We start from the raw sequence: 20,293 nt of genomic DNA on the forward strand, positions 1-20,293 counted from the left end.
GTGTGCTGCCACAGGAACGATAAACAGCCGGAGCACAGAAGGAGGACCGACATTTTGAAAATGAACGACGTGTCAACGAGCAACGATAAGGTATTTTTGCTCATTCACAGTCATTCGGAGGTGTCACACGGTACGATATCTCTGACGATGCCGGATGTGCATCACTAACGACGTGACCCCGACGACATATCGCCCGTTATATCGTACTGTGTGACGCCGGCATTAGTCCCTGGTTCCTAGACAAGATTTCCCCTTGACACAGTTTCGTGACTTTTTTTTAGTCACAAATACTAGTTAAAGCAATAAATGGAGCATTTTTATTTTCTGCTAAATTCATGAATTGTGTGCAAAATTTTGAAAACTTTGGGGCAAAATAAATTGGTAAAAAAAAACAAAATAAGAAAATTGGCTTCATGAAATCACAAATGATAAATCCGGCCCATAGTTTTCTTAGATGTTTGTTTGCATATTGTACCGTACTTTCCGAATTATAAGACGCACTTTTTTCCCCCCAAAACCGGGGGAAGAATGGAGGTGTGTCTTATAATCCGGGTATGGTATAGGCGAAGTTCACACTTCTGTTGCTTTGCATCAGTCACAATCCGTCGCCTTGAGGAATTACGGTATCCTGCAAAATATTTTGCAGGAATCCTTTTTTTTCCCCCATAGAAGTCTATTAGCGACGGATTGTGACTGATGGCACTGTGTTGCATCCACCGCGTGACGGATCAGTCGTTTACTGACTGACCATCCGGCGAGAGCAACGTTTTTTGTCTGCGGCTGAATGGTTTTTTTTACTGTGAGCATGCGCACAGTAAAAAACCATGATGACTGTAAATTCAGTTCCAGCGGCCGAAACGATCAGCTGATCGCCCGGTTGGTCAGCTATTGTGAGCGATCAGCTGATCGGCTGGCTATTGTGAGCAATGAGCTGATCGCCCGGTGGCTGGCTATTGTGAACGATCAGCTGATCGCCCGGCGGCCGTAAAAAAAAAAAACCAGTAAAAAAGACAAACACAAAGGATCTTTTTTTGCAGCATCAGTTGTGCCACTATCTGCAACGCAACGCATCCGTTGCATCAGTTACACTACTGATTGTGACTGATGCAAAACAACGGAAGTGTGAACTTTGCCTTACCGGCACTGGTGTCACAGGGTTGGAGATACAGAGAGATCGGAGAGGGGGTGTCACTGCAGCGGAGCAGCTCAGGAGGGTCAGTGGACAGTCAGCGAAACTGCGGACTCGTGGGGTGTTGCTGCTGCGGGCACCATTAATCTGCCAGCGGGCTGCTGGCTGTTTTGAGTTGTCAGTTGACACGATGGAGTTCAAGAAAATGGAAGTAGAGGCCAATCTGTGCAAGCGCTCGCTCTGCAGCCATTTTCTTGAATTCCATTGTGTGAACAGTCGAAGATTCCACGGAGCCTGCAGCCCACCAGCAGATCAATGGCGCCAGCTGCAGTGACACCCCACGAGCCCGCTGTATTGCCGACCCTCATGCCACTGACCCTCCTGAGCCGGGACACCCCTTCCTCCGAGCCCACAGCATCACTGACCCTGCCTCCTGTGACCTCTCTGAGCTGCGACAACACTGCCGCTCTCCCCTGGATAGCTAAAATAAGACGCACTAGAATTATAAGGCGGACCCTAATTTTAACAGTAAAAATGTTTTTTTTCCTATATTCCTCCTTCAAATTTGGGGTACGTCTTATAATCCGGAGAGTCTTATAAAACGAAAAACACAGTACTTAGAGAAATCATATCCCACTGCAGTTACATTAGGTGAATATATTTCTTCCCTGAAGCCGCCCCTCCCAGATGACTACTGCAGCATTTAGTAATGAGAAATTTTTATAAAATTGCCCCCAGTTCACCGAGCCGCACACACAATAAAAAATACCAGCAGTAATGTGAAATAATATACCATTTATTATCAGCAGTTTTATCTGTAGTTATACAATCATTTGTCTTATAATTAGTCATTTATTTTATTTATTACAGTAAAAATATTTTATTTTTTTCCATCTGGAAACCATTAACAAGAAGCTGTTGTCAGATCCTCATATTTTTATGAGAATTCTTATAACTGTATGATGGTGTACGGTAATTCTGGCCACCACTAGGGGGAGCTAAATGTTTAAAGATTTTTGCAGGATTTTTTGGACTTAAAGGGGTTTTCCAATTATAGAAAAATGGTTCCCAATCGTTTCCCAGCCTGTAACATAGTTGCAGTACTCGCCGTCCCGCTGTTCGGCACCAGTTCTCCACCGCAGCTTTGGTTTCTTCGTATCGGTTGCAGCGGTGACACCATGACTGCAACGCACATCGCTGCAACTTGACGCTGGACCGGGGGAGGGGGAGTACTGTCTATGTTTGTGATTTTACATGCTGGGAAAGGATTAGGGATCACTTTTCTAGAAGTGGAAATCTCCTTTAATGACAGCTGTATAAATCTTTATGCCGTGATCTCCCCTTCGTAATGGCTGAAAGTAGCGGCTGTTACAGCTATAGCTGTCAGGGTACAGGCAGGAGCCGGCGGCGCAGGCAGCGTGAGAGCGGCGGAGGCTGGTAACTAAGGTAAATATCGGGTAACCACCTTGGTTACCCGATGTTTATCTTGGTTACAGCTTACCGCAGCTGCCAGACGCCGGCTCCTGCTCCATGCTCGCTTCATTTGTCGCTCTCTCGCTGTCACACACAGCGATCTGTGTGTCACAGCGGGAGAGCGCCTTTGAAGAAAACGAACCAGGGCTCTGTGTAACGAGCAGCGATCTCGCAGCAGGGGCCAGATCGCTGCTCAGTGTCACACACAGCGAGATCGCTAATGAGGTCACTGCTGCGTCACAAAAAACGTGACTCAGCAGCGATCTCGGCAGCGAGCTCGCTGTGTGTGAAGCACCCCCTAGTCCAGCTAGTCTGTGTAACCCCACCGCAGCACTGATTGGCAGATTGCTGACAATATACAGTGTACACAGGAAGCTGCCAATCAGTGGTGTGGGCGGGGTTATACACAGCTCAGCATTCCTAGTTCTGCTACCTCTACAGGAACAAAAACAGGGATTCTATCAAAACTACACAAAGCAGTCAAGTAAGTGACATCCCTGGAATCAGGCTTTCTGCCCCTACATCAGGCTGCTCCCAGATTACATAACAAAAACCTGCTGACAGATTACATTTAGCAAACAATCAAACTGTGAACTTAATAAATGTTGCTGTCAGTCACTAAAAGTGGTATTTAAGAGCCCAGAGATCCGGCTCAGGCGTTAGTTCCGGGGCCCATTAGCCTCCCTGCAGTATGACCATGAGGTGTTGATTGGCTGCCATGACAGCCGGGGATTTCCTGTGATGTTCAGCCATAATTTTTTACTTTACTCAACATTAATGGAGCATTGCTGTATATAGAACAAGCGATCGCAGGGTCAAGCACGTTATAAAAGCAACTTACCATGTTAGAAAAAGAAAAAAAAAAAAACACAAACATTCTAATCCCCCTCCTTTTCCTAAGTTCAAAATAAAGAAATGTAAAAAATTCAAAAATAGAAAATAAAAATGCATATATATTGAAATTAATCAGCACAATCTGCATTTGGATTTTTTTTCCCCATTTTCCTAACTTTATATGGTAAAATGAATGGTGTCAACAAAATCTGCAGCTATTCTCACAACGCACAAGCTCTTATACGTCTATGGTGACGGAAAGATAAGAAAGATATGAGAATTAGAAAATTGGGAGGAAAAAGTTATAATGCAAAAATCTAAATTGTAGGTTTAAAGGATTAAATCTGAATAATCCTAAATTTGCATTATCTAAGGATTAGACGCTATTATTACATATGATCTGTTTTCTCTTTTTCTTATTGATTTTCACATTTGATTGTAATTTTTATATTTTATCTTCTGAACATGATGATGGGGGCGGCCATATTGTCTGAGCTGCTGCTATTTTCTGTTAATGTCACTCAAAGATTTGCTCCAGAGCAGACACATGGATGGAGGAGAGCGTCATCCGGAGAGGACTTGTGGGCATGCTCTGTGTCCTGTGCAGAGATCCCTGTGCGGGGAGGGGGGAGCTGTGTCCATCAGTTATTGTCAATGGTGGATCCTGCATCATCCTCCTCCAGCTTTATACCAGAGGTGTTACCTTACACTTCCTTCCTGTGTTGATAATGAGACTGCTGAGAAGTGATCTCTGTGGAAAATCTATTCTTAAGGTCAGTGGTGTCAGGAAACACAGGAAGATTTCAGGAGGCTCCGGAGGGAAATGTATTTTATGTCATAGAAAACCAGAAAAATGTTTAGAAAGAAAGTTAGTTTAAAAATTGGGATTTTTCTGATGTTTCTTTCCAGTTATGTTCTAATCTTCACCCAGTTATCTACACAGTGATCATCAATATATACCCTAACTACACGTAACGCAGCATGAAGGGGCTCGGAGAAGGCGGCAGTGAAGGTGTGTAAGTGTCTGATGGGGTCACACAGCTCATAAAAGGACAACTGCCCGACCTTATAATCCAGACAGATCCTGAATCTATCACTGGAGATCTTGTCAGTTAACTGGATCACTTTCCAGTCATGTATCACTGAAAACTGATTCTTATATCTCCTCAAACACCAGGACTTGTTATTATAGCCAATCAGTGACTGATCTCCCCTCCTGTCTATACTGGGGTAACACATCCCCACCATCCACTCCCCTGATCTACTGCTCTCCACATCCCAGTAATGTCGTCCTGAGGTAAATCCCCTCCTGCTCATCACCTGATGATATTTCTGGAATCTCTCTGCTGTTTCTGGACGATTCTGGTTCTCTTCTGTGCTGGTCGCAGTTTTCAGATCGTCTGATATAAGGACATTATTAGCAGCTGTGTTTACATCCAGTAATATGTCTGCAGGACCCTCCACATAGATCCCGCTCCTTATACCTGTTATTACCTCACATAATGTGTGTAATGTGTGTGAGATCACAGCCACATCCAGGTCACCTCCATCATGGAGTTGTTTATCATGTCCCCCTGTGTCCTCATCACCTCCCTCCTCCTCAGGATCACACAAGTCTCCGGTGTCTGGTTCCTGTAAGACGGTCATTGGATCAGTCATGTTACACAGCTCCTCAATGTGCCTCATCTTCCTGGACAGCTCGTCCTTCTTTATCTCCAGCTGATGGATCAGAGCAGACAGTGACCGTGACTCTTCCTTTTCCTGCCTGGAGATCTCACTCAGGACCTTCTTCTCCAGGTCGTCCACCCGTCTCCTGATGTCTGTACACAGGGCAGTGACACACTCGGCTTCTCCAGCTGCATTTTCTTGAGCTTTTCTCCTGCGCTCCTCCAGACTCCGGACTCTTTCCTCAGTCTCCTCTCTCTTTGTGGTCAGTTTCTGGAGAACATTTCTCAGTTTCTTCTTCTTCTTCCCTGAGGCCTCATCCAGTGACTCCATTTTATGTCCATTATGTTTCCCAATCAAACTGCAGGACACACAGATACAAGCCGCGTCCTCAGTGCAGTAATATTCCAGGATCTTCTTATGGACAGAACATTTCCTTTTCTCCAGAGAAGTGCTGGGATCAGATAAGACGTGTTCTGGTGATTTGCTGTGAGCCCTCAGGTGTTTCTCACACAGAGAAGCCTCACAGTGTAGACAGGATCTAACAGCAGGTACAGGAGAGTCCACACAGTAAGTGCAGCAGATCCCGGTGATCTCCTCTTGTTCTTGCTGAGTAACTAGGAATCGTTCTGCGACATTATGAAGATTTATGTTCCTCATCAGCGCCGGCCGCTCCTGAAACTCTTCTCTGCAGTCAGGACAGGAATAAACTCCAGACCCGTCCTGTGTATCCAGCGCACGATCAATACAGACCCGGCAGAAGTTGTGTCCACATCTCAGCGTTACAGGATCCTTAAAAATAGATAAACAGATGGAGCAGAGCAGCTCGTCATTCAGAATAGCAGACGCCATGGCTGAGGGAGGAAGGAAGAAATAAAACTGAAAGTGGATGATCCGGAACAAGAAAACTGTAGTTACACCCATTCACTTAACCCCTTAAAGCTGCAGCATTTCTTTTTCATCTCTGCATTCTAAAAGCCAAAGTTTTCTATTTTTCGATTGATACAGCCGTACTAAGGCTTTTTTTTTTCAAGGAATTATTTGAAATTTTGGCGGCTGACAGAGAAGGAAAAAAATAACCCCTTCACCCCCGGGCCTGAAAACACCTTAAAGGGGTGGTTCACCCATATTTTTTATTGTCTAGATCGATATTATATTGAGAAACAATGTTTCTCTCAAATACCTTATGTTGTCAATAGTGCCTGTGAGAGGCGCTATTGCAGACCGCTGCTCCCCGTCCAGTGACGTACCCGTCCAATGCTGCCACGTCACATCCGTGCGGCCGGCTGCGTTCTGAGCCCATCTTCTCCCTGCTCCTCCTCCTCCTCCCTCACAGCACGTCTCTTGCTTGCAGCGTTCTGCGAGGAGGGAGGAGGGAGGGGGGAGCAGGAGATGTGCCGTGCTAGGAGGGAGGAGGGAGGAGGGAAGGGGGAGCAGGAGACGCGTCGTGCTGTGCTAGGAGGGAGGAGGAGGGGGGAGCAAATGGGCTGTGACAGCAGTGAAACACCGCTCACAGCTCAGAGTCTGGAAGACTGTAGCCGGCCGCACAGATGTGACGTGGCAGCATTGGACGGGTACGTCACTGGACGGGGAGCAGCGGTCTGCAATAGCGCCTCTCACAGGCACTATTGACAACATAAGGTATTTGAGAGAAACATTGTTGCTCAATATAATATCGATCTAGACAATAAAAAATATGGGTGAACCACCCCTTTAATGACCGGGCCATTTTTTACAATTTTGGCCAGTGTCACTTTGACAGGTTCTAACTCTGGAACGGTTCAACGGATCCCGGTGATTCTGACAATGTTTTTTTCATGACATATTGTACTTAATGATAGCTGTAAACTTACGCTGATATTTTTTAGCATTTATTTGTAAAAATATCAGAAGTTTGCAATTTTCGAACTTTGACATTTTATACCCATAAGGCTATGTGCGCACTTTGCATTTTTTCCTGCCTTTCAGCAGCGTTTTGAGCTGCAGCGTTTTAATGCAAAACTGCTTGCGTTTTGATTTCCAGGCAAAGTCTTTGGAAAATAGGGCTTTCTTGTGTGCACGATGCTTTTACAAACGCAGCGTTTTAGTTGCTTAAAATTTGTCAAAAACTCTGCGTTTGAAGAAGCAACATGTCAATTGTTTTTGCCATTTTGGCAGCGTTTTAATAACATTGAAGTAAATGTGAAATGTCAAAATGCATATTTTTCAAGAAAGAATGCATTTCACTTGCTTTTTACAAGCGATCTGCATGTGTTTTTGACATAATAAACGCAGGTCTTTAGGTCTCTCTCTGTCGGTCGTTCTGTCGGTCGTCTCTCTCTATGTCTCTATCTGTCTCTCTGTCCATGTCGGTCTCTCCCTCCCACCCCCTCTCTCATACTCACCGATCCACGATCACCGGCGCGGCGCTGCACGGCGTTCACACTGTGGCGGCTTCTCCTCTTTTGAAAATGCCGGCCGCTCATTAATCTCGTATTCCCTGCTTCCTCCGCCCACCGGCGCCTATGATTGGTTGCAGTCAGACACGCCCTCACGCTGAGTGAAAACTGTCTCACTGCAACCAATCACAGCCGCCGGTGGGCGTGTCTATATCGAACAGTAAAAAAAAAATAACTAATTGAAGAAAAAAAATGACGTGCGGTCCCCCCCAATTTTGATACCAGCCAGGGTAAAACCACACGGCTGAAGGCTGGTATTCTCAGGATGGGGAACTCCACATTATGGGGAGCCCACCAACCTAACAATATCAGCCAGCAGCCGCCCGGAATTGCCGCATTAGTTGCGACAGTCCCGGGATTTTACCCGGCTCATCCCGAATTGCCCTGGTGCGGTGACAAACGGGGTAATAAGGAGTTAATGGCAGCAGCCCATAGCTGCCACTAAGTCCTAGGTTAATCATGGCAGGCGTCTCCCCGAGATACCTTCCATGATTAACCTGTAAGTTAAAGAAAATAAACACACACATCCAAAAAATCCTTTATTTGGAATGAAAGACAAAAAAACACCCTCTTTCACCACTATATTAACCCGTCAAAAACAACTCCAGATCCGACGTAATCCACGCAAGGTCCCACGATGCTTTCAGCTCTTCTACATCGGAAGCTGACAGGAGCGGCAGTAGAACACCGCCGCTCCTGTAAGCTCCATGCAGCAACTGAAGTGAGTTGCGCGATCAGCTGTGCTCACTGAGGTTACTCGCAGCCACCACTCTCGTGGAGGACTGCAACTGTGGCCGCGAGTTAAGGCGGCGTCACACGGGACGATATGTCGTGCGATCGCACCCGCCCCCGTCGTTTGTGCGTCACGGGTAATTCATTGCCCGTGGCGCACAAAGTCGTTAATCCCCCGTCACACGTACTTACCTGCCTAGCAACGTCGCTGTGGACGGCGAACATCCTTTTCCTGAAGTGGGATGGACGTTCAGCGTCACAGCGACGTCACACGGCGGCCGGCCAATAGAAGCGGAGGGGTATAACGTCCCGCCCACTTCCTTCCTTTCTCATTGCCGGCGGGACGCAGGTAAGCCGTGTTCGTTGGTCCCAAGGTGTCACATGGAGCGATGTGTGCTGCCACGGGAACGACGAACATCTGGCGCGTAGAAGGAGGAACGAGATTTAGAAAATGAACGACGTGTCAACGAGCAACGATAAGGTGAGTAATTTTGCTCGTTAACAGTTGTTCGGAGGGGTCACATGGTACGACAAATCTAACGATGTCGGATGTGCGTCACGAATTCCGTGACACCGACGACATATCGCACGATATAGCGTACCGTGTGACGCCGCCTTACCCTGAGTGAAAGCACAGCTGATCGCGCAGCTCACTGCAGTCACTCAGGGGATTTGAGATCACAGGTGAGTCCTTCTTGTGTGACCGCAAATCACGCTGCAGCACACAGAGCCGCGCGATCACAATGAAGTCGGGTGAAGTTCATCCGCGTTCATTCTGATCGCGCGGCACTGTCTCGCAGCCAGCCATGCTCTTTTTGACAGTGCAGTCCCACTCGGCTCTGCTGCAAGTCTATGGGGATGCTGCAGAGCCAAGTGGGACCGCACAGTGAAAAATGTGCGTTCTGGATGCTTTTCCCACTGACTATGGCAGAGAAAGCATCCAGAACACATGAATTCTCCAGGAATGTGCGCATACGCTTACACGCTGCGGAATTGAACGCAATGTGCGCACATGGCCTAAATCCGAGAGGTATGTCACATAAAAGAGTTACTAAATAACATTTCCCACATGTCTACTTTACACCAATACAATTTTGGAAACAATTTTTTTTTTAAAAGAAGTTACAAGGGTTCAGAGTTCAGCAATTTCTCATTTTTCCAACAAAAGTTACAAAACCATTTTTTTAGGTACATCACTAGAGATGAGCCACCCCCCTAGCGTTTGAGTTCGGTTCAATTCGTCGAACTGCGGGCAAGTTCGACGAACCCATTCGAACCCAATTGGAAACAATGGCAGGCAAACACAAACACATACAAACACATAGAAAACACCTTCTAAGGTGTCCAAAAGGTGACAAACAACTCACAAGACACCACAAATACATGGAAAAGTGACAAGGACATATACTCATGCGAAAACAAAAGAGCTGGACGAGTTAAAAGAGAAGGAGACACAGATATAGGAGTATCTGCAAGTGAACATCGATGCCATTACTGTGCAACTTGAGCCTTGCTCATTTTGGGCTTCCAATCTGGATAAATTGCCTGAGCTCGCCACTTACGCCTTGGGGATCTTGTCATGTCCGGCAGCCAGCGTTCTCTCGGAACGTGTATTCAGTGCTGCTGGGTGTGTGCTGACAGATAAGCGCACGCGTCTGTCCAGTGACAATGTGGACAGACTAACGTTCATCAAGATGAACAAATCATGGATCCGCAAGGACTTTTCTACCCCGGTGTCATCCTGGGGAGACGAAAGGCTGGTGGATTTTTGATAGTGCTTCATGCAAATCAACATGCAAAGTTTGCAACTGGGGGACAAGTGATGCCAGTGAAGTGGTGTGTGTGGCCCAATTTTTAGAAAATAGGGAGACTGTGGTTGGAGTCCCCTTGCTGTGTTTTACATGATTTTAGAGGGGCATGACATGCCTAAGGCGGGTTTTACACGTTGCGACATCGGTAACGATTTATCGTTTGGGTCACGTCGTTAGTGACGCACATCCGGCGCCGTTACTGACATCACAGCGTGTAAACCCTAGGAGTGACGATCACCGGTCACAAAAACGCCAAAAATCGTTGATCGGTGACACGTCGCTCCATTCCATAATGTCGTTACTGCTGCATGTACGATGTTATTTGTCGTTCCTGCGGCAACACACATTGCTATGTGTGACACCACAGGAACGACAAACATCTCCTTACCTGCGTCCACCGGTAATGCGGAAGGAAGGAGGTGGGCGGGATGTTATGTCCCGCTCATCTCCGCCCCTCCGCTTCTATTGGCCGGCCGCTTTGTGACGTCGCGGTGATGCCGAACGCACCTCCCCCTTGAAGGAGGGATTGTTCGGCAGTCACAGCGACGTCGCCGACCAGGTAAGTGCGTGTGAAGCTGCCGTAGTGATAATGTTCGCTATGGCAGCTATCACACAATATCGCACGTGCGTCGAGGGCAGGTGCTATCGCGCTCGACATCGCTAGCTGTAAAGTACCCCTAAGAGGTTGACTTTCAGCATCTGAAAGCTGTTGGCTACAGAAATGCTGCCTTTCCATCCTTTTGACACAGAGGATTTTCTAGACCTTATGCCCATCGCAGTGCCCCAAGAGCAGATGCCCAGTCGCCACTCCTTTTCCAAGAAAAGTGTGCCTGTGCTACACCAGCATGTCAGACACAACATCACTGCTTTCTTGAGAAACTCTGTGTGTGACAGGGTGCATTTCACCACAGATACTTGGACCAGTAAGCATGGACAGGGGGCGTTACATGTCGCTGACTGGGCACTGGGTAACTATGGTGAGAGATGGAGAAGGATCTGCTGTACAAGTCTTGCCGTCCCCACGAGTTGTGTGTCAATCATTCCTCTGTATGTAGAAATTCCTCCACTGCTTCTGCCTCCTCAACCTCGTCTAGGTCCTCAACCTCCGCTCAAAACCTGTCTGGTAAGGCCACCTGCATTGTAACTGTGCACAAGGAATCCCGCACACCTCCTTACTATGCTGGCAGCAGAGCTCAACTCCATCAGGCGGTCAAATCTTTACTTTGAAATGTATGGGAAATGTGAGTCACACCGCCGAGGAGTTGTGGACGGTTAGCTCTGGAGACCGAGTTTCATCAATGGTTGTCTCCACTCAACCCGCAGCCAGGGAACGGCGTGTGCGACAATGATGCAAACCTGGGTGTGGCCCTTCGCCGTGACAATGTGACATATGTGCCTTGTATGGCTCACGTGTTGAACCTGGTTGTCCAGCAATTTTTAAACCACTATCCCAGCATACATGGCCTTCTGTAGAGGGCACGCTCGCTATGTGCTCACTTCCACCATTCACACCCCGTAGCTGAACAACTTGCATCGCTCCAGAAGTCTTTCGGTCGGCCTGTTCACCGCCTGAAATGCGATGTGCCGACACGCAGGAATTTGAATCTGCATATGTTGCAGCGTCTGTGGCAGCACCGGCGAGCCCTGCTACAATACGTTATGACGTATAGCCTGGGCTAACGAGATCCAGAGGTGGGGCAGATCACACTGATGGAGTGGTCTCAGATCAAGGACCTTTGCACCCTTCTTCACAGTTTACAAATGTCGACGAAGATGTTTAGCGCTGACGTTACCATTATCAGCATGACAATTCCGGTCATCTATATGCTGGAGCACACTCTAAACAGTATTCATAGTCAGGTAGTGGGACAAGAGGAAGGGGAGGAAGTACAGGAGGAGTCATATGCGGAAGGGATAACAAGATCTACAAGGTCCAGACGGTCAGCAGCACCAAGGCGGCAGGCATGGGACGGTGGGGGAGAGGGATTAACAAGGGCGGATAGTAGCAGCCAAACTGTTGAGGAAGGTGCAGGAGCCCAGGAAGAAATGGAGGACGAACTGGCGATGGGCATGGAAGACTCAGCAGATGAGGGAGAGCTTGCTCACATTTCTGTTGTGCGAGGTTGGGGGGAAAGGGCAGAGGAAGGAGGCATGATTCTCACCTCGCCACCACCAACACAGCAAGGACTTGGTCCTCATGGATGCGCAAGACACCATGACCACCTTCTTGCTGCACTACCTACAACATGACCCTCGGATTGTCCTAATTCGAATTAATGCTGACTACTGGGTTGCCACAGTCTTAGATCTCCGTTACAAGACAAAATTTGGCAAAATATGTCCTGTCATAGAAAGGGACGCATGTATGCAGGAGTATCAGCAGAAGCTGGTATGCAATCTTAGCTCGGCTTTTACACTAAACACCAGTGCTGCACATGTGGCGCCCTGGACAAGCCAGGTCGTCACAGGTACTACACCAACACACCCCACACTCCCGGTCAGGCACACCGAAGTCAGACAAAAACCCTTGTTGCCTCCCTCCAGGGGCTGATGTTCACACCAGGGGGTGGGCCAGGCAGTTGGTCCCGTCCACCGAGGAGTTCACAGTCCTGGAGGTGGGAAAAGAGCGCAGTTTGGGTTTGAGTACAGAGACAGTTGAGTTGAGTTTGAGAGTGAAAGTGGAAGGAAGGAAAGTAGCAAAGGAGCAGACTGAAGTTGGTCCGGGTGTGTGGCCCGAACGGAACAGCAAGGTTGGCAGACAGTGGTGACCGTCTGCAGGAGAGGCCTATCAGAGCAATCGTAAGGACTGTGGACGGGCGGTGGCCCGGCGGTACCGGACCGGTACGCAAAGAGAAGCCAGCACCATCCGGCAGGGGCTTACGGACCCCGGCAAGGCTAGGAGTCGCCGTCAATTTGCCAAATCCGTTAGCAAAGGGAACCTCCTGGGTTTCCCAGCAGCCAAGTCTCGAAAGAAGGCAACAGTCCAACCGAGAGAGGGAAACACAGTCACCGCCAAGGCTACAGTTCCCAGGGCCAGAGCCTGCGGGTAAAAGGGGCTCCTTCAGCACCCATCTTAGCTGGGGAGAGGGTTACCGGTGGGAACCCATCGAAACAGTTATACTACACAGGTGCAGGGAAAGGCAGTCACCACCAACCTGCCGGGAGACACAACACCGCAGCCGCCTGTGGGACCCGTCCATCCAGCCGTTTGTTTCATCAGAGACTCTGTGTACATCATTGGGCTGAGTGAGTACCACCGTGCCGTGCGGCACAGCGCTGACCCTGCACCTTGCCAGGCCCTGTAACCCGCCTGCCAACCATCCCTACCCCATCACCGGGCCCCGGGACAACCAAACCCCCTACCCACGGAGGGGAGAAAACAACATCCTAGCTGTTCCCTGTCATCGCTCCCGGGATCCCCGTCCAGAGCAGTGGTGGTGTCACCAATCTCACCACAACCGTGGGTGGCGTCACGGACAATAAATCCCCAAAACCATTCCCCCCTTTCACTCACGGGCGAGGAACGCCGCTCGAGTCCCTGGGATCCGGCCCACCGCTCGAGCCACCGCCGGGCAGCCACAGCAGCAGCCGGACCCGAGCAGTGGGAGAGCGCAGCGTCCCCTCCTCCGCCCGCGACACACAGAGTGAATCTCAACGCTTTGTCATGGCTAGGAGGAAATGGTCTTTCACTTGTCCACATCTGAGGGACCGAGGGCTGGCTGCTGTGCTGAGTAGGGTGTCCCTGCAGAGTTGCAAATTTGGTCATCTCCAAATGAGTGGTAAAAGGCCATATGCTGGTGGAAAGGGGAACCGGTGTGTTGGAAAGGGGAAAAAGTTTGTATCCGTGGGTTTGGTGGTTAAGCAACAGTAACAAAACGCATGTTTCCTGCACATAAAAAGCAGGTAAAACGCAGGAATTTGAAGGATTCTTTGTTTTTGCCATTTCTCATTGACTTCAATGTTAGCAAAACGCACCCAAAATGGCAAAAACAATTGACATGCTGCTTCTTTGTACGCATGGTTTTTGCCACAAAATATGCAAATTAAACGCAGCGTTTAGAAACGCAAAGTGCGGTCTGAAAATCACCATTTTCCATTGACTTTGCTGGGAAATCAAAACGCATGCCTTTTGACAGAAAAAAGGTGCTTCTCAAAACGGACCAAAAAAGCAGCTGAAACGCAGGTGGAAATGCAAAGTGCGGTCTCACCTATAGGAGCGTGAAAAAGCGGAGGAATTCTGAAGGGCAGAGTCAAGGAAAGGGATCCCGGATACCATCGCTCTGAAAAAGAGTCACATTCAAGTATTCAAGAGAATGTTAGGCAGCGTGTGTGAATGTGACCATTACCGAGGAGAAAGTGTCAACAGCAGGTGAACACTAGAGATGAGTTTGTGTTCGCTGAATTTACCTGTGATTGATGAACAGTTCAACAAACATATCTGAACCCTATTGAATTCAACGGGAGGTAAAAACAAAAGCCCAAAAGCTGCCAAAACAGCTCAAACTGTTTTACAGTGGAGCCACACTGTTGTGGCACAGCTATTAGCTTCCTATACTATTAACATAAGAAATAATGAGGTGGATGCTGTATATAAGAGCCCATGCTGCTGTGTAGAACATAAAAATCACTTTATAATACTCACCTAAACCAGTCGTTACGGTGGATGTGGCTCAAATGGGCATCTTCATCCTCCGATGCCAGAGCCTCCTCTTTCGGCCATCTTCATCCTCCTTCTGAATCCTGTGTGCATGACGCATCTACGTCATAAACACTCGCCGGTCCTGCGCACTACAATACTTTGATCTGCCCTGCTCAGGACCTGAATGCTGGCGAGTGTGGATGACATCGGAGGCGTCATGCACCGCAGCTTCAGAAGATGGAGGACAAAGATGGCCGAAAGAGGAGGTGCCAGCAGCGGAGGACAAATACACCCATTTGACCAAAATCCACCGCAGCGACCGGTTTAGGTGAGTATTATAGTGATTTTTATGTTCTACACAGCAGCATGGGCTCTTATATACAGCATGTTAGGCCGGCTTCTCACTTGCGATTTTCTCGCAGTAGTGCAATGCGAGAAATTCTCGCATTGCACTCAGACACATGTTAATCAATGAGGCAGCTCCAATCTGCTATTTTTTTCTCAGTCCAAATCTGACTGAGGGAAAAAAATAAATAAAATCGCAGTATGCTGCGTTTTGGAGAGTTTCTCGCGCAAGTCTCTCCAATGCAACTCTATAGGAGCGGGTAAATAAACGGATGTCACACAGACCGACACCATCCTAGTGACATTCGTTTTTCTAAATACATTTATCGCATGTTTCACAAAACACTGGAAATGAGTGAGGTCTCACAATGTCGGTCATTCTCTACCTCTGTCAGTCGATCTCTCCCTCTCGGTCGGTCTCTCTCTCTCTCTGCCTATGTCAGTCTATTCCTTTCCCCCCCTCTCTCATACTCACCGATCCCCGGCGCAGCGCTGCACGGCTGTCACACTGCTCCGGCGGCTTCTCCTCTTTTGAAAAAGCCGGCCGCTCAATATTCAATCTCGTATTCCCTGCTTTCCCCGCCCACCGGCGCCTATGATTGGTTGCAGACAGGCTCCCACGATGAGTACAGCTGTCTCACTGCAACCAATCACAGCTGCCGGTGGGCGGGTCTATATCATGCAGTAAAATAAATGGCGTGCGGTTCCCCCCCCAATTTTAATACCAGCCAGGGTAAAGTCACACGGCTGAAGGCTAGTATTGTCAGGATGGGGAGCCCCACGTTATGGGGAGCCCCCCAGTCTAACAATATCAGCCAGCAGCCTCCTGGAATAGCCGCATCCATTAGATGCGACGGTCCCGGGACTATACCTGGCCATCCCGAATTGCCCTGGTGCGGTGGCAATCGAGGTAATGAGGAGTTAATGGCAGCAGCCCATAGTTGCCACTAAGTCCTAGATTAATCATGGCAGGCGTCTCCCTGAGATAATCTTACAGGTTAATCATGGAGGGTAAGAAAATTAAGACATACACAAAAAAATCCTTTATTTGAAATAAATAACAAAAAAACCCAACCCTCTTTCACCACTTTATTCAAGTCCCCAAATACCCTTCCATGTCCGACGTAATCCACAGAGGTCCCTCGACGCTGTCAGCTCTGCTACATCGGAAGCTGACAGAAAGCAGTCACAGACCATGACCGCTCTCTGTGAGCTCCCCGCAGCGACTGGTGAGTAGCGCTATCAGCGATGACATCACTTAGGTTACCCGCGGCCACAGATCTCAGCGGGAGGACTTCTGCTGTGGCCGCGGGTAACCTCAGTGACGGCACCGCTGATCGTGTGGCTCACTACGGTCACTTAGGGGATTTGCAGTCACCGGTGAGACCTTCACCGGTAACCGAAAATCAGGGGTCATGCCACATAGACAGAGCCGCAGGATGACAATGAAGTCGGGTGAAGTTCATCCGACTTCATTCTGATCGTGCGGCGCTGTCTGTGTCTGCTGTCATCTGCCATTCAGCTCTGCTACTGGCTCTGTCTGTGTCTGCTGTCAGCGACCATGTAGCAGAGCTGAATGGCAGATGACATAGTAAAAACGGATCCCATACGCATCAAACACGCATTGCACACGCACTGCAATCATGGGAAAAATCCCAGGATCGCAGTGCAGTTGCATTGCACACTGATCTTAACGTGAACTAAAATCGTCCGACTTTTTATCATGCAACTCGGACCGATTTTACACGCATAAGTGTGTTTCCAGCCCAAGAATGTTGTATATAAGAGCCCACTGGTGGTGGCTGCCGTTTATATGCCAAAAATCTGGTGACAGGTTCCCCTTAAGATGGCCCTGGTCTGGAGACTTGTAACCAGTCTGTACATCACAAGCCATTCTCAGATTGTGAGACATGGATGAATGAGGCCGGCCTCACAGAGGTCACCTCACACCTCCGCCGTTTCTCTCAACTGTGTTATCTAAGGGGTTTAAATTCCGGTTGCTTCGCTATCTCCATTCCCGGCCTTTGCAGAAGAGTATCTGCTCTATTTTATAGAGGACACCAACTGCTTAGGTGAAAGCACAACATCTCTGGAGAACGTGTAGGGTGGCATGAGGTGGTAGGGGCAGACGAGGGGTTGACTCCAGACGCCCCCGCACACTACATGAAAACCGTGGCCCTCGCTGGGTGTGTGGACTTGTATGGTGTAGGTCGTGTCTCTTAGCAGACCGCATGTCACCATTGCCTTTGGCAGGCCAGGACCAGACAGCAGTGTAGACTGACACCGAGACCACCAGTCCTTATTAAACAAGTCTTTTACTGAACAGTTTCCACGGTTATTTCGGCATTACATCACATGTGAGCAGGGGCTGGCTGGCAAATTTTGGCCTGGGGGTCAAGCACACAGCAGCGGCCCATGAGCAGCGGCCAATCCTTATTGTATTTACCTCCGGCTGCTTCATATAGGGAGTAGAGGTAACAAGGCTTTACAAAGATAAAGCCGAAGTAATGATGATATAGTTGTGGTCAAATGCCGACTAAATTCTCATCCACGTCTATCAGTGTCCTACTCAGAGAGGTGTCCAAGACTCTACTCAGCACGTGACCATAAGTCCCCTTTCACATTGCGTTTTACCTTCCACTCACAGGTCCCGTCGGAGCATCCGTCCGAACCGCCCCTCCCCCACTCTGCCAAGCGTGTTCCAGACGCATGCGTCCGACAGGGCCATTCACTGCTATGGAGCGCACTGCGTTAGCGTGTGCTCTGTTTTGTGCCATTTTGTGCACATATACGTTTCTGCAGACGGACACCCGAACGTAGGTGGACTACGTTCGGGTGTCCGCCTGCAGAAACGTATATGTGCACAAAACAGAGCACACGCTAACGCAGGACCTGTGAGCGGAAGGTAAAACGCAATGTGAAAGGGGCCTAACTGTGCAAAATGCATACATCTGATCACTACACTGGGAAAACAGGGGAATCCTGACAGTGTGCACAGCGCTCTATCACCATTCCGCAGTCTGCTGTCACATAGGGACTACAGAAATCTGTCTAGAGCTCGGAAAACAGTGCTGGGGAAAACAAAAAAGGGGGCCAGGAAATTGCATGTTGTCCACAGAGTTGATTCATATATATACACTCGCCTCCATTATAAAACAGACAAAACAGTCCACCTAAAGAAGCCTCATATTGACTTTTTTCTCTTTCTCTGTGTAAATTTCAGTGCAATATACTGTCAGTGTTAGTATACTCACCTGCAGCGACCTTCTCCTGTGTGCAGCACCACTCAGCTCCTCTTCTCAGTGAAGTCACCGCTCTGCAGACTCTCCTGGTTGCACTGAGATCTGCTCCTCTTCTCAGTGAGGTCACCGCTCTGCAGACTCTCCTGGTTGCACGGAGATCTGCTCCTCTTCTCAGTGACGTCACCGCTCTGCAGACTCTCCTGGTTGCACTGAGATCTGCTCCTCTTCTCAGTGACGTCACCGCTCTGCAGACTCTCCTGGTTGCACTGAGATCTGCTCCTCTTCTCAGTGACGTCACCGCTCTGCAGACTCTCCTGGTTGCACTGAGATCTGCTCCTCTTCTCAGTGACGTCACCGCTCTGCAGACTCTCCTGGTTGCACTATCTGCTCCTCTTCTCAGTGACGTCACCGCTCTGCAGACTCTCCTGGTTGCACTGAGATCTGCTCCTCTTCTCAGTGACGTCACCGCTCTGCAAACTCTCTGGGTCACGCTGCGCTCTGCGTGACCTAGAAGAGGCTTTTACAATGTAAGTCTATGGAATGAGCTTCCATAGACTTAAGGTCCAGTCACACTAAGCAACTTACCAGCGATCCCAACAACGATAGGGATCGCTGGTAAGTTGCTAGGAGGTTGCTGGTGAGATGTCACACTGCGACGCTCCAGCGATCCCACCAGTAACCTGACCTGGCAGGGATCGCTGGAGCGTCGCTACACGAGTTGCTGGTGAGCTCACCAGCAACCAGTGACCAGCCCCCAGCGCCGCGTGGAAGATGCTGCGCTTGGTAACTAAGGTAAATATCGGGTAACCAACCCGATATTTACCTTGGTTACCAGCGCACGGAGCTACACGTGCAGAGAGCAGGGAGCAGCGCACACTGAGCGCTGGCTCCCTGCTCTCCTAGTTACAGCACACATCGGGTTAATTACCCGATGTGTGCTGCAGCTACATGTGCACAGAGCAGGGAGCAGCGCACAATGCTTAGCGCTGGCTCCCTGCTCTCCTAGCTACAGCACACATCGGGTTAATTAACCCGATGTGTCCTGCAGCTACATGTGCACAGAGCAGGAGCCGGCACTGACAGTGAGAGCGGCGGAGGCTGGTAACAAAGGTAAATATCGGGTAACCAAGGACAGGGCTTCTTGGTTACCCGATGTTTACTGTGGTTACCAGCCTCCGCAGAAGCCGGCTCCTGCTGCCTGCACATTTAGTTGTTGCTGTCTCGCTGTCACACACAGCGATCTGTGCTTCACAGCGGGACAGCAACAAGTAAAAAATGGCCCAGGACATTCAGCAACAACCAACGACCTCACAGCAGGGGCCAGGTTGTTGCTGGATGTCACACACAGCAACATCGCTAGCAACGTCACAAAAGTTGTTCGTTAGCAGCGATGTTGCTAGCGATGTTGCTTAGTGTGACGGGGCCTTTAGATTGTAAAAGAGACATCCAGGTCACAGTATAGTGTGACCCAAGGAGTCTGACAAGCGGTAACATCACTCAGAAGAGGAGCAGAGCGGTGCTGGATACCGGAGAAGGCGCTAGGTGAATATAAGAACATACTCGCACTGCAGAGCACGAACATTTACACAGAATTTGGGGGGAAAAGTTCATTGGACACATCTTCAAAGCAGAATATAAGCGACATCTTGTTATATCCTTTCTTTGTAGTAGACCTGGATACAGAAATATGGAGAAAGGATAATATGACTGGTATATGATGTATCAGAGACATATTATCCTGCACTGTATATACATCTGATGTCTGTGCACATAGTATATTACATACAGTATAGAGGACAATACGTGACTGGTATATGATAAGTTATGAGTACAGATATCCGATGGTATATACTGAATATGTGAGTTATTATACTATTACAGTCATCATCATACCATTCACATTTTACCCTGTATATAAACGTTAGATGTTACATACAATACAGGATAATATGTGACTGGTATAAGTACAGAATATCAGATATTAT

At 48.7% G+C, this 20,293-nt stretch overlaps 1 protein-coding gene across 1 annotated transcript; it reads right to left on the reverse strand.

Annotated features, from left to right (window-relative positions):
* Positions 1–1,927: 1,927 nt before the first annotated feature.
* LOC142260473 (E3 ubiquitin/ISG15 ligase TRIM25-like) lies at positions 1,928–6,492 on the reverse strand. The gene is made up of 2 exons (XM_075331946.1): positions 6,352–6,492; positions 1,928–5,955 (listed from the first exon to the last, which is right to left on the reverse strand). The coding sequence occupies exon 2, from the start codon at positions 5,951–5,953 to the stop codon at positions 4,346–4,348; it is 1,608 nt and encodes a 535-aa protein (XP_075188061.1). The 5' UTR covers positions 5,954–5,955; positions 6,352–6,492; the 3' UTR covers positions 1,928–4,345.
* Between the last annotated feature and the right edge of the window lie 13,801 nt (positions 6,493–20,293).

Source organism: Anomaloglossus baeobatrachus, unplaced genomic scaffold, assembly GCF_048569485.1.
Source record: "Anomaloglossus baeobatrachus isolate aAnoBae1 unplaced genomic scaffold, aAnoBae1.hap1 Scaffold_111, whole genome shotgun sequence".
NCBI lineage: Eukaryota > Metazoa > Chordata > Amphibia > Anura > Aromobatidae > Anomaloglossus > Anomaloglossus baeobatrachus.

Coding starts and splice junctions, on each gene's coding strand:
- LOC142260473 (XM_075331946.1), bottom strand. CDS start 5,953: ATGGCGTCTGCTATTCTGAATGACGAGCTGCTCTGCTCCATCTGTTTA.